General features: G+C 37.6%; 1 protein-coding gene across 2 annotated transcripts in view; it reads right to left on the bottom strand.

Moving 5' to 3' along the window:
* Window positions 1-2,356: 2,356 nt before the first annotated feature.
* Window positions 2,357-19,116, bottom strand: part of eepd1 (endonuclease/exonuclease/phosphatase family domain containing 1) — a 50,047-nt gene continuing 33,287 nt past the window's right edge. The window contains exons 4-8 of one of the 2 annotated variants that reach the window (XM_037093750.1): window positions 8,730-8,840; window positions 7,297-7,431; window positions 3,671-3,746; window positions 3,189-3,383; window positions 2,357-2,838 (exon numbers count right to left, since the gene is read on the bottom strand). In XM_037093750.1, the coding sequence (XP_036949645.1) occupies window positions 2,648-2,838; window positions 3,189-3,383; window positions 3,671-3,746; window positions 7,297-7,431; window positions 8,730-8,840 (708 nt within the window). In that variant the 3' untranslated portion in view covers window positions 2,357-2,647. Of the gene's footprint in view, window positions 2,839-3,188; window positions 3,384-3,619; window positions 3,747-7,296; window positions 7,432-8,729; window positions 8,841-19,116 lie in introns of both variants that reach the window. The other variant, XM_037093749.1, reaches the window with a different exon arrangement.

Genomic DNA, 19,116 nt, shown 5'->3' with positions numbered 1-19,116 from the left:
CTACATATCCCTGATGTCCCACCTTCAAACACAGCCTCATTTCGACATCCATTAAAAAGCTACTTAACCTCCCACTTTTTCTGCATAGCAACTCTGACTCACTGCTGATGATGTTGAGTGTTAAATAAATGTTGAACGCTCTTATAAGTCATTCTGGTTGTGATTTCTGTACGATGTATATTCTAAAAATAAGGACAGGCTTTAGGTTTTAAGGTTTAGTTTTAAGATGAAGTAAGCCTTGTTTCAAGATAAACCTGCTTGAATTAAGACAGAGCTTAGACATTCTTCACTGATACTATAGTATTTTTCTCTAAATTTAATATTTTTAACTAATCTTCAGTTTAATTTCCTAAAAGTAAGAAAGACTTTGTTTGTAATTGCTTATAATTAGTATATTTCACTTATTTTAAGGCTGTAAAAAGTTTCTTTTTAAGTAATCTCATCTTAAAACCAGCATTTTATGCTTATATTTAGTCTATTTCCCTTATTTTCAGGCTCTAAAAAGTTACTTTTTAAGTAATCTCATTTTAAAACCAGCATTTTATGCTTATTTTTATGCTTATACTTAGTATATTTCACTTAATTTAGGGTTGTAAAAAGTTACATTTTAAGTAATCTCATCTTAAAACCAGTATGTTTGGCTTATTTTAAGCGTTCCAAATACCTCTGTAGACATTCTTATTTCTATATTTAAGAATCTTAATTTAAGAAATCTTATCAAGTGAAATTATCTTGCTGCATGGACAGATAATTTCACTTGTTTTGAGTACCTTTCCCCTCAGATTTAGCGTTTTTTATCTTGTTAGACCCCCCTTTTTTTGCAGTATGGTGCAGGTCTACAATTTTGTTTCTGGTGTCCTTTGACAGCTCTTTGGTCTTGGCCATAGCGAAGTTTGGAGTGTGACTGTTTGAGGTTGTGGACAGGTGTCTTTTATACTGATAACGAGTTCAAACAGGTACCATTAATACAGGTAACGAGTGGAGGACAGAGGAGCCTATTAAAGAAGAAGTTACAGCTCTGTGAGAGCCAGCAATCTTGCTTGTTTGTAGGTGACCAAATACTTGTTTTACCGAGGAACTTACCAATTAATTCATTAAAAATCCTACAATGTGATTTCCTGGATTCTTTCCCCCTATTCTGTCTCTCATAGTTGAAGTGTACCTATGATGAAAATTACAGGCCTCTCTCATATTTTTAAGTGGGAGAACTTGCACAATTGGTGGCTGACTAAATTTTTTTTGCCCCACTGTATGTATGTATGTATGTATGTATGTATGTATGTATGTATGTATGTATGTATGTATGTATGTATGTATATATATATACACACACACATATATACAGTGCTCACCGTAAATGAGTACACCCCCTTTGAAAAGTACCAAAAGTACTTTACAGATTCTGTTTACATATATAAATATATAATAAAGAATATAATGGTTAAAAAAGTTCTCTAATGCTCAAGAGGGTAACATATTGTCAAACAGCAATGTCAACTTCTACACTTTTTGTCTCATGTCTATCAAAATTAATTAAATAAATAAATAAATAACTACACTCACACATGTGAGGTTGTGCTGAAAATAATGACACATAAAGAATATAATGGTTAAAAAAGTTCTCTAATGCTCAAGAGGGTAACATATTGTCAAACAGCAATGTCAACTTCTACACTTTTTGTCTCATGTCTATCAAAATTAATTAAATAAATAAATAAATAACTACACTCACACATGTGAGGTTGTGCTGAAAATAATGACTTAGATTCTGATTCTGAAAATGATTTTTTTTCCCTCAAAAATCTCACCAGTAGTCCTCATTTAAAGGGTTATTTTTCAAAATTTTCTTGCGGGGGAGCATGCCCCCAGACACCCCTAGTGTCGCTAGGTTACCAACTCAGAGCACTGCAGCAACAAAACAATCTAGGGGAAACACTGTATTCTAAGGATTTTGGACGTGTGGGCCAAACTATTTCTGTCTTAGCTGAAGCCGAGAACAGGACAAAATAAATGTAAAGAGAGACATAGTGGAGCCGTATATTTTCCTGCTATTTTGTCCTTTGCCAATCAAACCTATGAACACTGCCCAGTCGAGGCAGCAACACTGCCCTCTAATGGCGGTTTGCCATGGCACCTCTTCTAACATCACAGAGGAAGATGGTTGCTAACACATGCACAGAGGCCTGGTTTACTTACTTTAAGAATGCAGCATCCATGAGCTCTATAGCTCAGTTGAAATGTTATCATCCTGTATGCTGACATACCAGGTGAGTGTTACAGCACAGCTTGTGAAGAGTCATTCAGATGACTCTGATTAGATACTGCACTTGCAATAATGAGAGTTCAGACCAGCTGGAACATTTATTCATTTTTCTTTATTGTATATACATGTAGAAAATGTTTGGCACTTTTTAAAGTACATGATATATATTTTGCCTGAACATTTTTATGGCTCTATGACTTAACAGTTAGTACAATGTAAATTGAAACCCTAAAGGCAAACTTGGCACTTCTTCACATTCATCAGGAAAGTCTTGTGCTCCATGTCCATGTCCTGCTTAGTCTCCTACCAAGACAAATCAGAATCCTGGCAGGGCATCTGAGGTGAGGTCATCCACTGACGTCTTTATTGTCACTGTGGATGTTGTCACCGCTCATGTTTGGGCATAATGTCTCCTCTGTCCACCACTGCCATACCTGGCCTGCTGAAGTCCTTTGGTGATACATCTGTGTAAAACTCTGCCACCACAGGGCAGTGATCTGATGCCACACCACCCCATGACCAATTGTCAGGGATCCAGGGATTGGTCAAGCCCTCCCGCACTACCATACAGTGGCCTGTCAGAGAAAAGACACAAGAAGATGGAAGGTCAGCAAACATGTAAGACAGCATGCAGACTTCACTTGCAATTTTGTTTTATGTAGACTTGACTTGAGACTTGCTCTGACAGACTTTAGAATCCTCTTTTACTTGTCTCAGTATGACAAAAATGTAAGTTGGACTGGACAAGATCAACTTGAGAATCGACTCGGCCTGTTTCTGCTGTGACTGACTTGACTTGGACTTGCCTCAATTTACTTTTTGTCATATAACTTGAGACTCAACTTAGATTTGTCTAAACTATGACTTCACTTGCTATTAATGACTTCAGATTTAAAATTCAAATCCCCTATCCAAAACCACTTACCTGAGTAGATCTTTTTTAGGGAGCGGCTCAGCCAGATGTTGTCGAGACAGTGGGTGCCCTGTGGTGAGCGTGTGCTGATATTAGTGAACTGGGTGGATGGTACCAGGGCACAGAGCTTCTCCTTTCTCAGTATATCCAGTTCTGAGCTCTGAGGAGGAGAGCCAAAATCTCCTAACACCACCAAATCCTTCTCACCTACACGGAAAGATAAATATACATATAAATGTAAAAAAAGGGATGAGAAAATTAATGATTCTTAAAATTCACCTTTATGCAGAAATGGAGGGCATACAAGACAATAATGTGTATGCAATAACTTGTGTTTTGATCACTCTCTTTATGAAAAACTTATGTGAATCCATTAACAGTGTCAGACATGTGGCATGATGTGTTGAACACTGGATACTGGATCTGTATTGGTCTCTCCTGACCTTTGAGTGTTTCCTGAATGATGGGGGAAAGGCGATGACACTGGGCTTCACCTGTGCCGCTGGATTCTCCCGATGTAGCTGTGCCCTGCAGGTTGACGTTCACCATCGTCAGCTCGTACACACCAACCTAATGGGAAAAGTCAGACATTTGATTCAGGACATAATCCACTTAGCAGCACAACAGAAGACAGGGATGTACATGGAGCTACCCTAAACTGACTGCAGGTATAGCAGTTTTTGATGCCCATTTGAAAATGGCTGGAAAGAGATTAAAGGATAATTCCAGATTATTATAATTTCGGTATTTTTCATAGTTTTGGCCAACATTCCTATCAATAGTAAAATCACTGCTTACAACCTGTATCATCATTTGATTACCATGTTTGTGATTACTTTGGTTAGTTCAATGTTGTCATAACTAATAACAGAAACATTAAAGTAATTCATCTTTTTACTCTGCATACTTAAGAGGCATTACATTAACCTAATAAAAGGTCAACTGGATGAAACTTTGAGAAAAAAAGATGTTGGGGTTTATTGGAAGTTAATTTGCACATAAAAAAGCCCTCATTAAGATGTACAATGTTAGTGGAAATTAATGGAAGAGATGTTAGTCTGGCAAAATATCTGTCACTGAGATTTCTGCCTCCATCTGAACACAGAGGAGAACATTTCTGCATACCAAAGTGCAGGCAGTTCTCATTTGGTGTATTTCTTGAAAGGTTAAGGAATTTGATTACCTGCAGAAATTCATACTCCAAACAAGAAGGGCAGCATATAGTATCATAACATAGTATCAGCTAACTGCTGTTAAGTGTAACTTCTGTGAGCTAGTAAGTTAAGCCAGTTAGCTAACCTCTCCAGGACTGGGAGCTCAGAGCATGGGGGAGTGTTGGTGTTCTTTACTATCAGACGTACTGTCACCTCTTAAGATAGAAAGGGGCTAGGGGCTAGCTGGATAGAATGCTAACTTAAATTGAAATCTCTGCAACACCATACATATACAAATTTCACATTACGTCAAAACTGTTGTTTCTCCACATTCAATTGATAATGTTTCTGAAGACATTTTTACATTTTGCACCTTTAAATTCTGTGGCTTGTCTATTCATTTTGACCTCATTGGGGACTAATGAGCTTTGAGCGATGAAATTCCATTGACCCACAAACCTAGAAATTAGGGACAAAAAGAAAAAAAAAAAACGTTCTGCATGGAGAGATAATGCAAAACTGCTATATTTCAAACATATTTCAGTTTTCTATAACTTTTCCGCCATTTGAGGTTTGACTGACACATTAATTTCATCATCTCTTCTTCTGCAATGGTCTAATGATAATGAGTTGTTTAAAATACTATCATACACGTATGTGGTCTGTATTGCTGAGAAAAAAAAATAAGTTATTTGGGTGATTCCAAAATTGGAGGACATTTTACTTCCCACCCATGACATTTCAAATAATAAATTTACAAAATACAAAATCATGCAGTTGTTGTGTAACTTTTACTTGTCCAGAGACCAACTCTAAATAAACTTGGAGAAAAAAATTATTTGAAAATATTTTTTAAAATACCAAATAAGTCTGGAGTACCCCCTGATATGCTATTTTTCACTTGTCCCACACCCTTGGTGACCAAATTGAACTCCGACAAAAACTGTCAAAATGACATTTACATCTACTTTCTTTTGTACTGTTTTGTTCATAGGTGTCTCTTGTAGATGGAGAAACATCTTTTTAATAAAACGTTTGTTTTAATGTTTTAAATAAGTATTATTCTGCAAGAAACCTGTGTCCCACAACTTGCATGCAACCCTGTTATCTTAAACTTTTTAGCATGGTAAAAGTAGAAGAAAAGGGTTAGCCACATGATAGACTGGAAGTGACATCATCAGTTTCCCAACAGTATGGGTAGAGCAAAGGTATGTACTCTCTTATATTTTTCATATTTTTATAACATTGTCAGCCTTGCTTGAATGTCTCACTTTACCTCACGTGACCCTGTCAAGCATATTTCTAGAATAATATACAAACTTTACTTGTTTACTTATGTAAGTTTGTCATCTTGGTAAATGCAAACAGCTAGCTAAACAGCTAGAAGAGATTTGTGAGAAAATGCTAAAATTAGCATGTATTTGCAAATATCAAATTAAAGATGTAATACATAAGAAATCTTTTGATGCCTTAGATGAGCCAATATAGCTTCTAATTACGGCTGTCAGTTTAACACGTTAATCAGATTCATTAATTACACTGCAAATTAACGCGTTATAAAAAAATTAACGCAATTAATTCTGAGATTTTGAGTGGCAATTCAATGCGGGAGCATTTTAAATTTCGCCCATTGAATGTCCCCTAGGCTACTTGGCAGTGGCACGTCATGGTAGCACTAGCACCGAGGAACTTGTCCGGACGTGTTCGTCACTTTCCACCTGCGTCGCTAGTCAAAGCAGGGTGACAACAACAACAACAACAACAACAACAAAAAGCAGGGTACACTTATTTCAGCCTCGCCTGCTATCTAAAAACGAGGCAGAAACGTGCCGGCCTCTTAGTAGGGTGGGCGGAGGTGTCAATGACCTGCACTGTTGTGTGACCCACAACTGAGGAGTTTTAAAATCAAGAAACAGCTGATCACAGCAGTCAGTCCATCACTTCATCCGCGGACATCAAGATGAACAACTGAACAGCTGCTGAGATCCACGTGATGCAGTGTCTCCTCGGGCTCTGTAGCTGTTTGGTTGTGTTATATTGTTGTTATGTTGGCAAGCTAAGGACGGTCGCTACTTTCAAATTAAAAGCCCCCCGCTAAGATCCCAGTTCTAAATGGGATGCAATGTGAAGCTCTTATTTTGAAGACAAATTCTATATCACTGTTCACAGCCTTATAATTCTAATATTCATTTTGAATTGCCGTATTTAGTCAGCTTTGGTATTCATTTTGAATTGCCGTATTTAGTCAGCTTTGGTATTCATTTTGAATTGCTGTATTGAGTCAGCTTTAGTGCTCATTTTGAATTGAGAAGTCTGCTTAAGTGCCTGTTTGAGACTCAGCCTTATTTTATTTCTGAATTGTATTTATTTAAGTGTATTTGTATTGCATTTTTGAATAATGCTCCTGGCCTAATTGGTTTGCTGGGATGCGCTTGACCATTTTCTTTTAAATTTAATTTATGAAATGCACTTCACTAAAAAAAATTCAAAAAAATGTGGATTTCAAATCTTCTCTTCTTAGTGTATTCAATTGATTGGTCATGCAATACAATTTTGTAATGTCCTAGAATTCTTTATTTGGGTACCTTTAGCAGATTTGAGATTAAAATGCGATTAATTAGATTGATTAATTACAAATCCTGTAATTAGTTAGATTAATTTTTTAATCACCTGACAGCCATACTTTTAATAGTTTAATGTCTATTATTGATGAATATGTAACAGAAAACTGTCAAATAGAAGGTTTTTTTTTTTTTTTTTTAATTCCGAAGCCCAAATGTCCTCCAATTCTGGAATGACCCATTTTCTTTAACGATTGAGGGTTTGTTTCTGCATTTGGGAGTAGGTCCATGCAATCAATAATGTTGCCAAACCAAAAAAATCTCATATTATAATAAACTTTACAGGATTGAAAATAATTTTCTACACATTGAGGATACCATGTTCTTTCTTGGGAATTTACTTACAGAAAAGTGAGCCAGGTAGAGTTTAGGGTAGGTATGATTCCTGTTACCATTTACAGCAGGAGGATCCAGGACTGCAGCATCCCTCAGCTCAATACCAGATGAACTGTCCCACAGAAAGCCAGAGTAGCTCGCTCCCTGGGAAAATAGAATCATGCGAGTCAGTTATGACCACTTACTGTATCACAAGGCCATCAATATGAACTTTTGCTTACTGAACTGCAATTAATGGGTGAAGAAAGCAGAAGTCAGTAAAGATGTTAGATAGCCTTCTTCCAGGCACAAAGACGTGTTATAGATGAAAGAACAGGAAACAAGTCTTAGTTACAGTTATCAAACTGCTATATTTTCTGCAAATAAAAAAAAGACAGTTTGGTAACCAATTTATCCAATTCTAATGCAAAAAGAGAAACAAATAGTCTAACAATCATTTAAATATGATTGAGAATTAGTACATATTAGATTTTCAGGAACACTATGTTGAAATAAAGAAAATTAATTAATTAATGATGTGAACAAAAAAAGACAGCACCAGGATATACTGAAATATGTACTTTTACAGTTTTTCATTTTTGCATTGCAAAGTATGAAACTACATAGCACTTCTATCACATTTTTAATTTTTGTTTCTGCAGCAACACGTTATGAGAAAAAATGCCATGTAAAAACAATATCAACTCAGGTGGCACTTCAGGGAGTAAAGAGTGCCTCAGGAAAGAAACCAGCCATTATTGCATTTGCAGTTCCCTTCACTGGAAGTCAGTGGGTTTTATGGATAGGTTTTTGGTCAGATGGCTGAAATAAGGTCTACACAAGCCTAGAGAATTTCACGAAGTGAAAGTTCTACAATGTAAAATACCTCAATAAATATGCAATGTTTGGATTAAAACGTGTTTTTGTGTCTTTAAAGGCTAACAAGTGGCTAAATGAGACTACAGAGGGTGTCCATGCCTTTACATCACACCAAACAGAGATGCATCTACTCATTGTGCACCTTTCAAGCATGCAAACTGGTCAGACTCTAACTTGTAGAACAATTAAGTTATAGTAAAATGTGTATAGTGTAGTAGGTAGTGTAGTGGTGGTGATATTAAAGTCATGCAACTATGATTTAGTTTGTAGCCTAATGTTAGGCTTAGCTTTACTGGAGTGGCAGATACGGTTGATCACCACACTGATATATTCTTTTTTTGAACAAAAAACTACTGTCAGGATTGATATTTAATATTTGGGGACTAATGGATAATATTTGGGTTTGTTGGTTTTTGGGTACTTGAGGACCACTGACATCAATGTTTCTAAATTGAAGATGCATCAGCAAAAGATCACAACACCAATACAGCAGCAGTTAGCTGCACCTGTCAATATGTGTAGCTGTATTCTTTCAACAAATCAACCTAAGAAAGATATCAGTGCTGTAAAGATGGCTGCTGTACCTTACTGAAGCGTCCAGTGGGTTTTTCAGACACAACACTTTTCCACAGCCCTCGTGGCCGTTTCCACTTCCGTACGCTGGCCAGGGTTCCTTGGTTTATCTCCAAACAGAACTACATCACAAAGCAGAGGACATTTTGTCAGCACAAACTACTACTACAAACATCAACAGAGCGCTAAAAGGGTCATAGTGACAATATTTTAGGACAACTTTTGGGTTCCCTAGCATTATTTGTTTTAGCTCCCCCAAAATACTCTTGCATTCCCTCACAGAACTTTTACCTTACCTCGCAATACATTTTCCTTCCATTTCTGTTACTATGGATTAAAACACCGACCTCTAGGGCCTCTCCCCCAGTCTTCTTGCTTAAGAGATCGACGTGTTTGATTCATAATAATGCAGCTCAGAAATAGAAAAGAAAAGTTATTGTGAGTTATTGCAAAATGGGATACAGAAGCCACAGTAAATGGACCCAGTTAAAAAAATAAAATAAAATGGATTAAACCAAATACCCAAATAGTAGCTAGTTGCTAAAATTATGAAGAGTAACAGAAGAACGTCATTATAGTGAGTACAGGCTGACTTTTACTGTGTGATTCTCTGTTGGTCTTTAAAAGAGGATACTGATATAATCTGGTCAATTTATTACCTAACGTTGCTAAAAATAAATGTTCCTGAACGATGCAACACAACTTTGTGCTCATTTCATGCAAGCATGGTTACAGTGAAAACGATTTTAGCTAGATCTAAATTCACGCAGGCCTTCCTGTTAGGTCGCACTCGGGAACTGACACCTTTTGTCTGCCATGACAGCAGCGTGCCGGATATCCAGCTCCTACGATGAGTAGATCAAAAACCTTCTTTTTAGTAAACTCTGCGTACACAAACAATGTTCTCAATTCCTTTCATTAACCAAGGGATCACTTTTTTGTTTCTACACACTAAGATCACCCTAACTACAAGCTGACTGTGCCTTCTAGAGGACACCAAACGTACCTTGTCAGGGCCACGAACACTGTGAGTTGATAATCATTCAGAACGTGCAGTACACAGTAAGAGTGCTGTTCTTTATTTTACCACTTGAAGGCAGATTAACTGGTCATCAGCAAAAAAACATGTTTTGCTTTACAGTTACTGAGATATAATAAAGACCTCTCATCTCATCTTTCAGAAGAAATACTGTGAGAAAAGGGAAGCCTCTTATGTGGACATCATTGAGATACCACTAGTAATATTCTAAAATACACATAAAGGTAAGATTGTAAGGAAAAGATAGAAGGGAAAAAGAAAGAGACAGAGGGGCTGGATAGAAGAACACACTCATGAAGGCTAAGGGTTGCTGCTCTGGCTGACCTGCCACTGCTCTAAATTTAACAAGAGAGGCTCCAAGTTGGACAGGATGGTCAGGAGAGTCAGAGGAACCCCACCTAGAGCATGCATGCAATACCTTCCTGACCTCTAAATGAGAGGCCCATGCTAAGACAAAAACCATCTCTAGTCAAAGAAACAATCTGCAAAGCACAACCCTGATGCCGAGATCTGTCCTTATATCATAAAATTACAATAAAATGCAAAAAATGTCCAACTGTATCCTTCAACACTTCATAAAGGTGTGCAATAAAGCACACATAGAAATTTATCTTACAGTATGTTGAGCATGACCAAATTCACCTATACTCCATCACCTCCAAGCTAGGGCTGAACGATATATCGTTATCGTATCTATATCTAGATACGAACATTCAAGATATTAATATCGAAAAAGAAACGATATAAACAATATAGTTTTCTCTCGCTCGCCATGCATGTACAGCTCGGGCAGTCACAACAAATATCATTTTTACGATTTCCCATGAATGCACCGCTAAGGCCAGCCAACCGCAAACCTCATTTCATGCTTGCTGTGGATCAACAACTGAAGCAAACCAATGACAAACATACGAGTGCGAGAGCGAGGGAGACGGAGACGCACGCGCGCGCACACACACACACAGTGTTGCCAACTTGGCAACTTTCTCGCTAGATTTAGTGACTTTTCAGACCCTTGGAGCGACTTTATTTTGAAAAAGCGACTAGTGACAAATTTAGCGACTTATTCAGGTCATCAGGGGAAAGACAAGAAAAATATTATATTGTAGTTCTCCTGCTGCTCAGAGTCATCGCAGTCCACGGTCTCTCCCCTCCCGAGCGGCTGCGTAGGTGGCAGGCCAGTGTGTCGGGGGCTGGCTGGGGCAGCAGGAGCGGATACCGTGGCCGCTCGCTCTGTGGATTTGAGCCGGGATAGCTGCTGTTTACTCTGTTGATCCGTTATTTCTCTGACTTCCTTCTAGATTCCACTGGTACTTTACCGATAAACTGAAGCTGCTGAGTCTCGATCTTCACTTTCACTCTTTCTCTCCAGATTAGGATGTCATCGTTCATCTTGTAAAAATGCACATAGATCGTTTGATCTTCTCCCTCCCTTTACTGTTGTGACTTCAAATATATTTGTCTCTGTAGAGAGTTTGTGATATTTTGGTACTGACTTCTCTATCAACCATTTGTATATGGCTTAAAATAATCTTTTTATTTTTCTGAAAAATGTTTGGTTTTCACCTAACCCGTAGTCATATTGTATCATATCGATATCAAGATATCTGGCATGAATATCGAGATATGAAATTTTGTCTATATCATTCAGCCCTACTCCAAGCTTCCATCAAGCATAAAGTAAATAAAATATAGCTCTTAGAAATTATTTTTCAGACACTCAGAACAAATAGAGCCTGGCATGTGCCAACACGACGCTGCAAAATATTGCACGTAATTCAATAAATTTGAAAATTTTGGTTTTGAAAAAATAATTAACGTGCAAAATTTACCAGTTACTGCTCTAAAATGACTTGATTCATGGTCTTGAATTATTACTGAATTATGTTTATTATATTTTTTGGATCTTCATTTACTCATATATCACTAATTTCTAAATTATGTTATTGTGGCTACACCAGTCAGTTACAAACAAGAAATAGTGTTAGTGGCAGGCTAGCAGCCGTGTTTTGGTATTGATATGCCTACAACTCAACTTAGGCATAAGTTGAGTTGTAGGCACTGTTTTCAGCTGTTATAGTAACATTTATAGAATTAAAGCTGCAAGCAGCAATGAACAGGCCCTCGAAGGCCATGCACGCCGGGCTGCGGCGCCGTCAGATTGCACGCTCACCTGTTACTTGCATGAAATGTTGTAGTGTATGATGTGGAGAAAACAAGCAGTAAATGTCAGTTCAGTTGGATGATGTTTGTCTTTCACTCCTGTGTCCAATGGGTGGTGCTATGGATATGACACAGTATTGATGCATAGACATAATCAGGGCAAGAACCTCTACATGTATGTTGAGTTTGGTGTTGATGGGGAATTGTATGACGAAGTTAGAGGGACTTGATGCTTTGTGGCGAAGAGTTTAAATGGATGGCACCACCATGGCCAGCTGGTATGACGTAGGATAAAGCTTTTCATAACTTTTAATCTTCAAGATCAAACGATGATACTGACTGACTGTGAAGTTTGTTGTGTTAAATCTGTAGAAGGATGTCGTTAAAGTACAAGGATTGGAAATATTTCAAAATGGCGGCAAAAATCAAAATGGACGACTTGGTATTGATGTGTAGACGTATTTTGCAATATTTGGCAAATTTGCAGGAAAAAAAGGTTGGCAGAAATGGGAATGGCCCAATTCAGTGAGTGCATGGATATAAGATTTTTCTATGTCTGCCAAAGTATATGCGAGTTATAAGCCAAGATGCACTTTCCTTGATTATAGCGCCACCTAGTGGTGATAATTGAGGACGATAGATTATGAAATTTTGGTGGTCTGACCTATCTGACATTTCTGTTGGGATTATTTCATGTGATGTGTTGCTTTGTTGTCTTTGATGTCTGCAATAGAGTGGCAATTTGGTCTAACCAATAGTTTTGGGTAAACTCAAGACGTACTTCTCTTTACTATGTGGCCCAACAGATGAAGTTGGGTTTCAAACTAACATATCAGTTATTATTAATACAATATGAAAGCATAAAATATGCATTTTTGATTAATAAAATGTATGTACTCCAATTCCCCATCGCCACTTCATCTTGAATTGAGATAAATATGTTCAGATTTTGCCTGTATAAACAATGTTGATATTGTATTTTAATTTGATACTCCTTAAACATTTTAAGAGATTAAATGGGAAGTTTTTCCTAATCTGAACATGGATACTAAGGGTAAGGGGTATTTAAGGGTTTAGAAAAAAACATTACGTTCTGTTACTGTAATCCCTGCATACAATTTAATTTGAGGGCACTAATTTGTGCTTTGTGTTCATATAGTATGTCCTCACAGGGACTAAAACCCAAACCATGATCGTTTAGCAAGTTCAGCACAAAGCTACATAACAATAATTTACACCAAAGAGTCCATCAGGTCATCTCATAGTGCTACCACCCTTGTAATTTAGCCTGTTAGGACCAAAGGGCCCTGACATGAGCACAGGCAGAGCTGGAGAGTCCTAGTGTGACATCTGGTTTAGACCAGGTATAAGCAAAAACAGTAATGCAGAAGCTCATTTCTAACTGCCATGGATTTAATTATCTGATTACTAGACTGAGACTGTGTTAAATCAAAAGGCTACAGGCAGAGGAAAACTTCCTCACCAGTACTCTCTTATGTTGAACACAATATTTAAAACCCTCTAAAGTCTGACAGAATAAATATGTCATCAGAGTTATTTCATCATGGGCTCAAAACTCCTGACTCGACTCTGACCATCGACTTTTCATAAATATCCCAACTGGGTGTAGGTGTAATACTAAATTACAGGACAGCCCTTAAATGAGTCTAGTAGATTAACATTACCATTCATTCAGATTCATGTGTCTGTTTAAGTGGCAGCCTCTCGTGGCTGTAGTTATTAAGTCTAAGTAGTATAAAGAGTGACAAGTCTACATGTAAGGGAGGCCAAGGATGAATTGTCAGGTCAAACACGCAGAGGAGAGCTTTTCCCTATAAATGGCTGCCTGGTATCAGTGGAAATAAAGCAGATGAGAGCAATGATACTGAAGTTTTAAAAAGCTAAAAAACTCTGTAGAGATGAGCAGGACTGCAGAGCTGTAGTTATCTCTGTGGTTTCAACACTGCAAGCTACACTTTTCTCATGACATACAGTCCACATGTCCCCGGGAAATGTTCCAAAGGATGTTTGGAAATGTTCTCACACTACATCACTACATCACAATTTAACACATGGATGCAGTGGTATATAACATTTTTCATGCCACATTTTTCTGAAGCCATTTTTTTTTTTACAGCACAAGTTTGTCACAGTGATATAAGTTTTGATCTTTTTGAGGTAGCTTCTGCCATGGCAGTTGCAACCCACTTATCTTGGCTCAGCTCCACTACCACTTTCCCAAATTTGGATTTTGTGATTACAGTAAATGATAACACAGAGGGTAATAGTTAACTCAAACACAATTTTCAAAACATCTCTTAAAAAGACTATGAAGGGTGAGTTAGGAAGAGACGAAGAAATACTACAATTCTTTTTCAACTTCTGCAGCAGCATATCAGTGTTGTAGTCCAAAAACGTACTGTTTACTGTGTACATTTGTGTATCTCTAATACTGGACTCTGGTCAGATCTTCTGTGACGGTCCTGAGGCTGTCACTTGATGCGCATTTTCAACTGCCTCATCACAACATCACAACACAGAAATGCCACATTTGAATTGACTAACTGTTGCAGCTCTATTTGTGAGATGCAGCATGAATGGGTAATATGGTTGCAACTATTATCATTACATCTGCATAAAGGTATTTTCAGATGTCAGTATACTGTATAGCATGTAATAAAATGCTTTCAACTCTTTCACACTAGACCAAACTATTCATCATATATTGAGCAAATCAATCAATATGATTCTGCTAATTGTTGGGAAATGTCATCATTGATTTTTTGCGACAAATATTCTTAAAATCTTCTGCCTGCCTGCCGCCAGATGATTTTGTCAGTTCAACTTGGTATATTGTCACATTCTCAAGTATATACTTTAATATGGCTCTTTCTTATTCTGCATATGCTATTGCAACATTGGCCTTCCACTTTTCTTGTGGTAGCAGGTGAGTCTGTGACGCTGCACTGTGACAGCAGACCCTCTTATACAGACAGCTGAAGTGTGGAGAGGCACCTGGCTGCAGACCTCCACTGTGAGGTCGCTTCCGGTGCAGGCGCCACTGTCAGGACGGAAAGTGAGGACATTTTTAAATTTTTTTTTTTATTGTTTTGTGGGGGGGTAATTTCACCTGCCTTTTAATTCGATAGAGACCAACGAGTGAGCATGTGAGCATGTGTCCCAAGTAGCGGTGAGTTGCTGATTTTTACCATCCACAGAAAGTAAATGCATGGTTTCTTGTGTTCTTCATAAATATAGGTGCCGTAAAATAGTAATGTTATAGAAGTAATTAATGATGCAAATTACAGAATGTTACAAACTAAGTAACTGCTTCCATTTGCACCATCTGCTTCTGCACCATCAGTACTTTTTATTTTTGATACTTGTATATTTTGCTTCTAACATAACATACTAAATTACTAAGGTGTCTTGTTTTAGCCACTTTCACTTTCACAGTAAGTTTTTGAATGCTGGACGTCTTCTACATAAGTAAGGCCTCATTTACTCTACCTGGTGCAAGTGGCCATTTTACCTGTAAGCAAAGACAATCTCAGTTTGTAGGCTGTGTACATTAATTTGAATTGAAGTTCATGTATTACAATTCAAACACATGACACATTTTATATATTTTTTAGATGCATCATTCAATTTTTCCACGTGGTGGAGAGCCTGCAATGGAACGCTGCACAACATGCTGCAGTCAGTTCCACTACCCCCTTTGTGATCTTTTTCCAATTATAATGCAATTGTGGGGTCACTTTAAAGAATATGCCATTCACAAGTTTAGGTCAGACCTGCTGTCTGCACTTTGAAAATAAAGTGCCAAGATAATGCATGATTGGATTGGAAAATTAACATTTGTTGAGGTGGACATATTAGAAGAGGGCACTGATGGGATCTTTTCTTTTTCTCCTTTTTGTAGCTTGTGTTTTGAATATTACAACTGATCATTTTGCTTATTTATATATTTTCAGGAAGAAGAGCAGCAGGCTGAGGTCTCAGTCAGACCTGCCGATGTGGACACACCAGTGGAAGGGGTAAACTTTTTCACAGTATCTATTGGTCAGATACTGTTGGTGTATCAGGTATGGTACAGACATCTTTCTGTCTTTTCCATAGGACTCGGTTGAAGATCGCATTCTTCATGATTGCAGACATGTAGCAGAGTGGGTTGAGGCCAACAAACAACTGTTGTCTGCCAAAGTCGACCTGCCTGATATGGACCAGGCTGAGGCTGCTCTGCAATATGTAAGGGTATGGAAAGATGAAGTGTATGAGCATGAAAAGGAAGCTATCCCAGAGCCCTTCAAGTTCCAATTTTACAACACTGATGACGTGGAAATTCTGCGAAGAACGGACCAAAGAAAGTATTTGGCCTACTATGACTGTCACACAGATGAATGACTTTATTGTGTTCAGGAATAAAAGGTTACAGAACATTTGATCATGTTGTGACTTGGTGTGTGTATTTTTTTTTTAAAATGTTTTTTCTGATTGATTACTTAATAATTCACTTGGATTATACTGTAGATATCAAGAGTTTGGGTAGTATTTGTAGTATTTAGTGGTACTTATTTTTTAGGCGTTCCAGCAGCACAAGAATTAATACTTAGCATAGACATAGAAACAAACATGAAATTTATGGCGGTTAAGAATAAAAACACAGAATAATGCAACAGAAAAACAAATTGAACAAAAACATATATAGAAAAAGAGCAGTGCAATAAAGTCAAAATTAAATGTTAATGAAAAGGCAGCAAAGTACTGTATATACTGTATAGTACGCAATAAAATGTATAGGCCATGCTATTATGAGATGTTTTCTTATGAATGAGTAATGACTTGAAAGTGACAAGAAAATGCACTGAGCAATGTTATTCGTGCTACAAATAGACAATTGAGCCCAAAGTCATAACACCCACCGTTTGTTTTTCATAATGACTAAGTTGTAAAATGACGCAGTGTATATTAGTCTACATATATGGCAGTCATTAATGATAAGTGTTTTGAAAAAGACAAAGGCTAGTGCATCAATTGTCCAAACCAATACTTAATATTTTCTTTGAATTAATACAGGTTATGGATGACCTTTATCCTAGATTTGTCCCACTGTGTCACGGTAAACCATGGTAAGTTTCCCGACGGTGAAGGTTACCGTTTAAGTTTTAATTACCATGGTAACCGCGGTCGATAACCACGGTGTAGAAAACTCGCGAGATACTTTATCCAAGTCTCGGTACGCAGGCGCAGCGTGCAACGTGCGCTTGTTATGTAGTGAAGAAGACAAGGCGGCGGGAGGACGTGATAGTAGCGGCCCTCACGGCATTTTTTCCGCCTTCAAAGAAACCAAATCTGAAGTCTGGGCGTATTTTGTTTTTTATAAGCATGCTCAGGGACAGCTGGTCGAGGATGGCAGCTCTATTTGCAGAAGCTGCAAGAAGAAAGTTGCTGTGAGGGGCGGTAACACATCCAATTTAAGCGACCATCACCCTCAACTGTTAAGCGAATGCAAGGTAAGCTAACCTTAAACTCGGGTGCATGATGTATGTGTATGTCGAGGTCTCTCTGTCTAATTTGCTGTCACTAATGTAAACTGACTGAATTGAGACAAACACGTACTGGGTGGACTGAGTTAGTGAATGCAAACTGACTGAGATGACAGACTTTTATCTCAGCTCCGTTCACTGGACCAGCGTCTACCTGTGGCTCAGCAGCTATCTGACCAATCAGATTGACCGAGTCCACTGGCAACAGATGAGCAGGTAGACAGAGACAGCCAATGTATATTAGTAATATCAGAAATACATAATACTTGTGGATTATTTGTAGAATAGACTATATATAAATAATAACATAAAATGGTGAATATAACAAGTGTCTAGATAGAGATAAGAGCCAAATTAGAGTACTCATAATTAATTTAACAATAATCCTTTTTGTTTTGATATTAAAAAATAATCCAACCTTGTTTCTCACAAAAGTGATATGATCTAAATTGTGAGTTTTGTGATGTGTTGGCTGCACCCTTAGTATTAAGTAACAGTGACAGTAGTAATTAATAATGACATGTTCTCTTCATTTTTTTCACAGAGAGGGTCTGCTGGCCAATGGAGTGCTGCTGCCAATACATCTCATTCTACCTCTGTAACATTAAAGACATTAAAGGACATGTTTCAAAAACAAGCCAATGACCTATTTTGCACAGTTCTTTTAAAATTGTTTAACGTTGATTTTGCAGTGTTTTGGAACTATGTTAATATATAATAAATCTATTGAAATTTAAATATTGTCGAAATTATTTCAGTTTATCAGTACGAAGAAAACCCTGATCCTCTACCACAGATATGACCTGGTTATCCAGAGCATTTAATTCAGTTAAGTTCTCAATAATATTTCAGTCACATTGCAGATGTTACATGTCGCTCAAAAAAATGTTGTCATTTTTTGCTGCTGTTAATGATAACTGAAACTATCTAGCGCCCAGTGAAGGAAAAGAAGAGGAATAAAAACGTGAAGAAGATATAGGTACAGTAACGTCTGGTCTGCTTTCATTTTCTAAATTAACCTATTTCCACACTGCAGACATTTTATCCACAGGTTTGCCAGAGTAACATTACACATGCATCTTCGTTCTGCCACAAATTGTGCTCTGACGAAAAAAAAAAAGAAAAATCGGTCTTGGGTCCACGTTCAAAATTGCTGATCAGTGAAAAAATGACCATATCGACCCCAATCCTGTAGTTTGAATGGGACACTCCTAATGAAAACACTGCAATGGGAGCCAGCACTTGTCCAGAGATAACTCATAAACCCTGCCAGCTTCCAGTTTCTGTCCAAAATACTCTGCTGCTGACCTACTTGCCTTTCCACAGAGTTCTGATATTACTGCCAAGGATCCATCTGGTAGCCAAAAGATAAAGTGATATGTTATGGATAGCCTGACCACATCTGTATTAATGCAGTCACTCCATTCTGCTCAATGAAAGAGTTGGTGAGCTGACTGTACAACATAGATTAGTGTGTGTTCCATCATACTGGCAGGTTGAGGTCCCAAAATGTGATGTTTTAAGGCTCAATCATGACAGAATTTCATAAGACAATCTTCTAGCAAAATCTATTAAGTCACTGCAAATCAGCGTGACAGTGTTGGTCTTTACAGGGACAGAGAGCTGGAGAGAATTTTCAACTGTGAAAGG

Source organism: Acanthopagrus latus, chromosome 3, assembly GCF_904848185.1.
Source record: "Acanthopagrus latus isolate v.2019 chromosome 3, fAcaLat1.1, whole genome shotgun sequence".
NCBI lineage: Eukaryota > Metazoa > Chordata > Actinopteri > Spariformes > Sparidae > Acanthopagrus > Acanthopagrus latus.
Note: the sequence above shows the minus strand (reverse complement) of the source record. Positions and strands in the feature narration are given on the sequence as shown.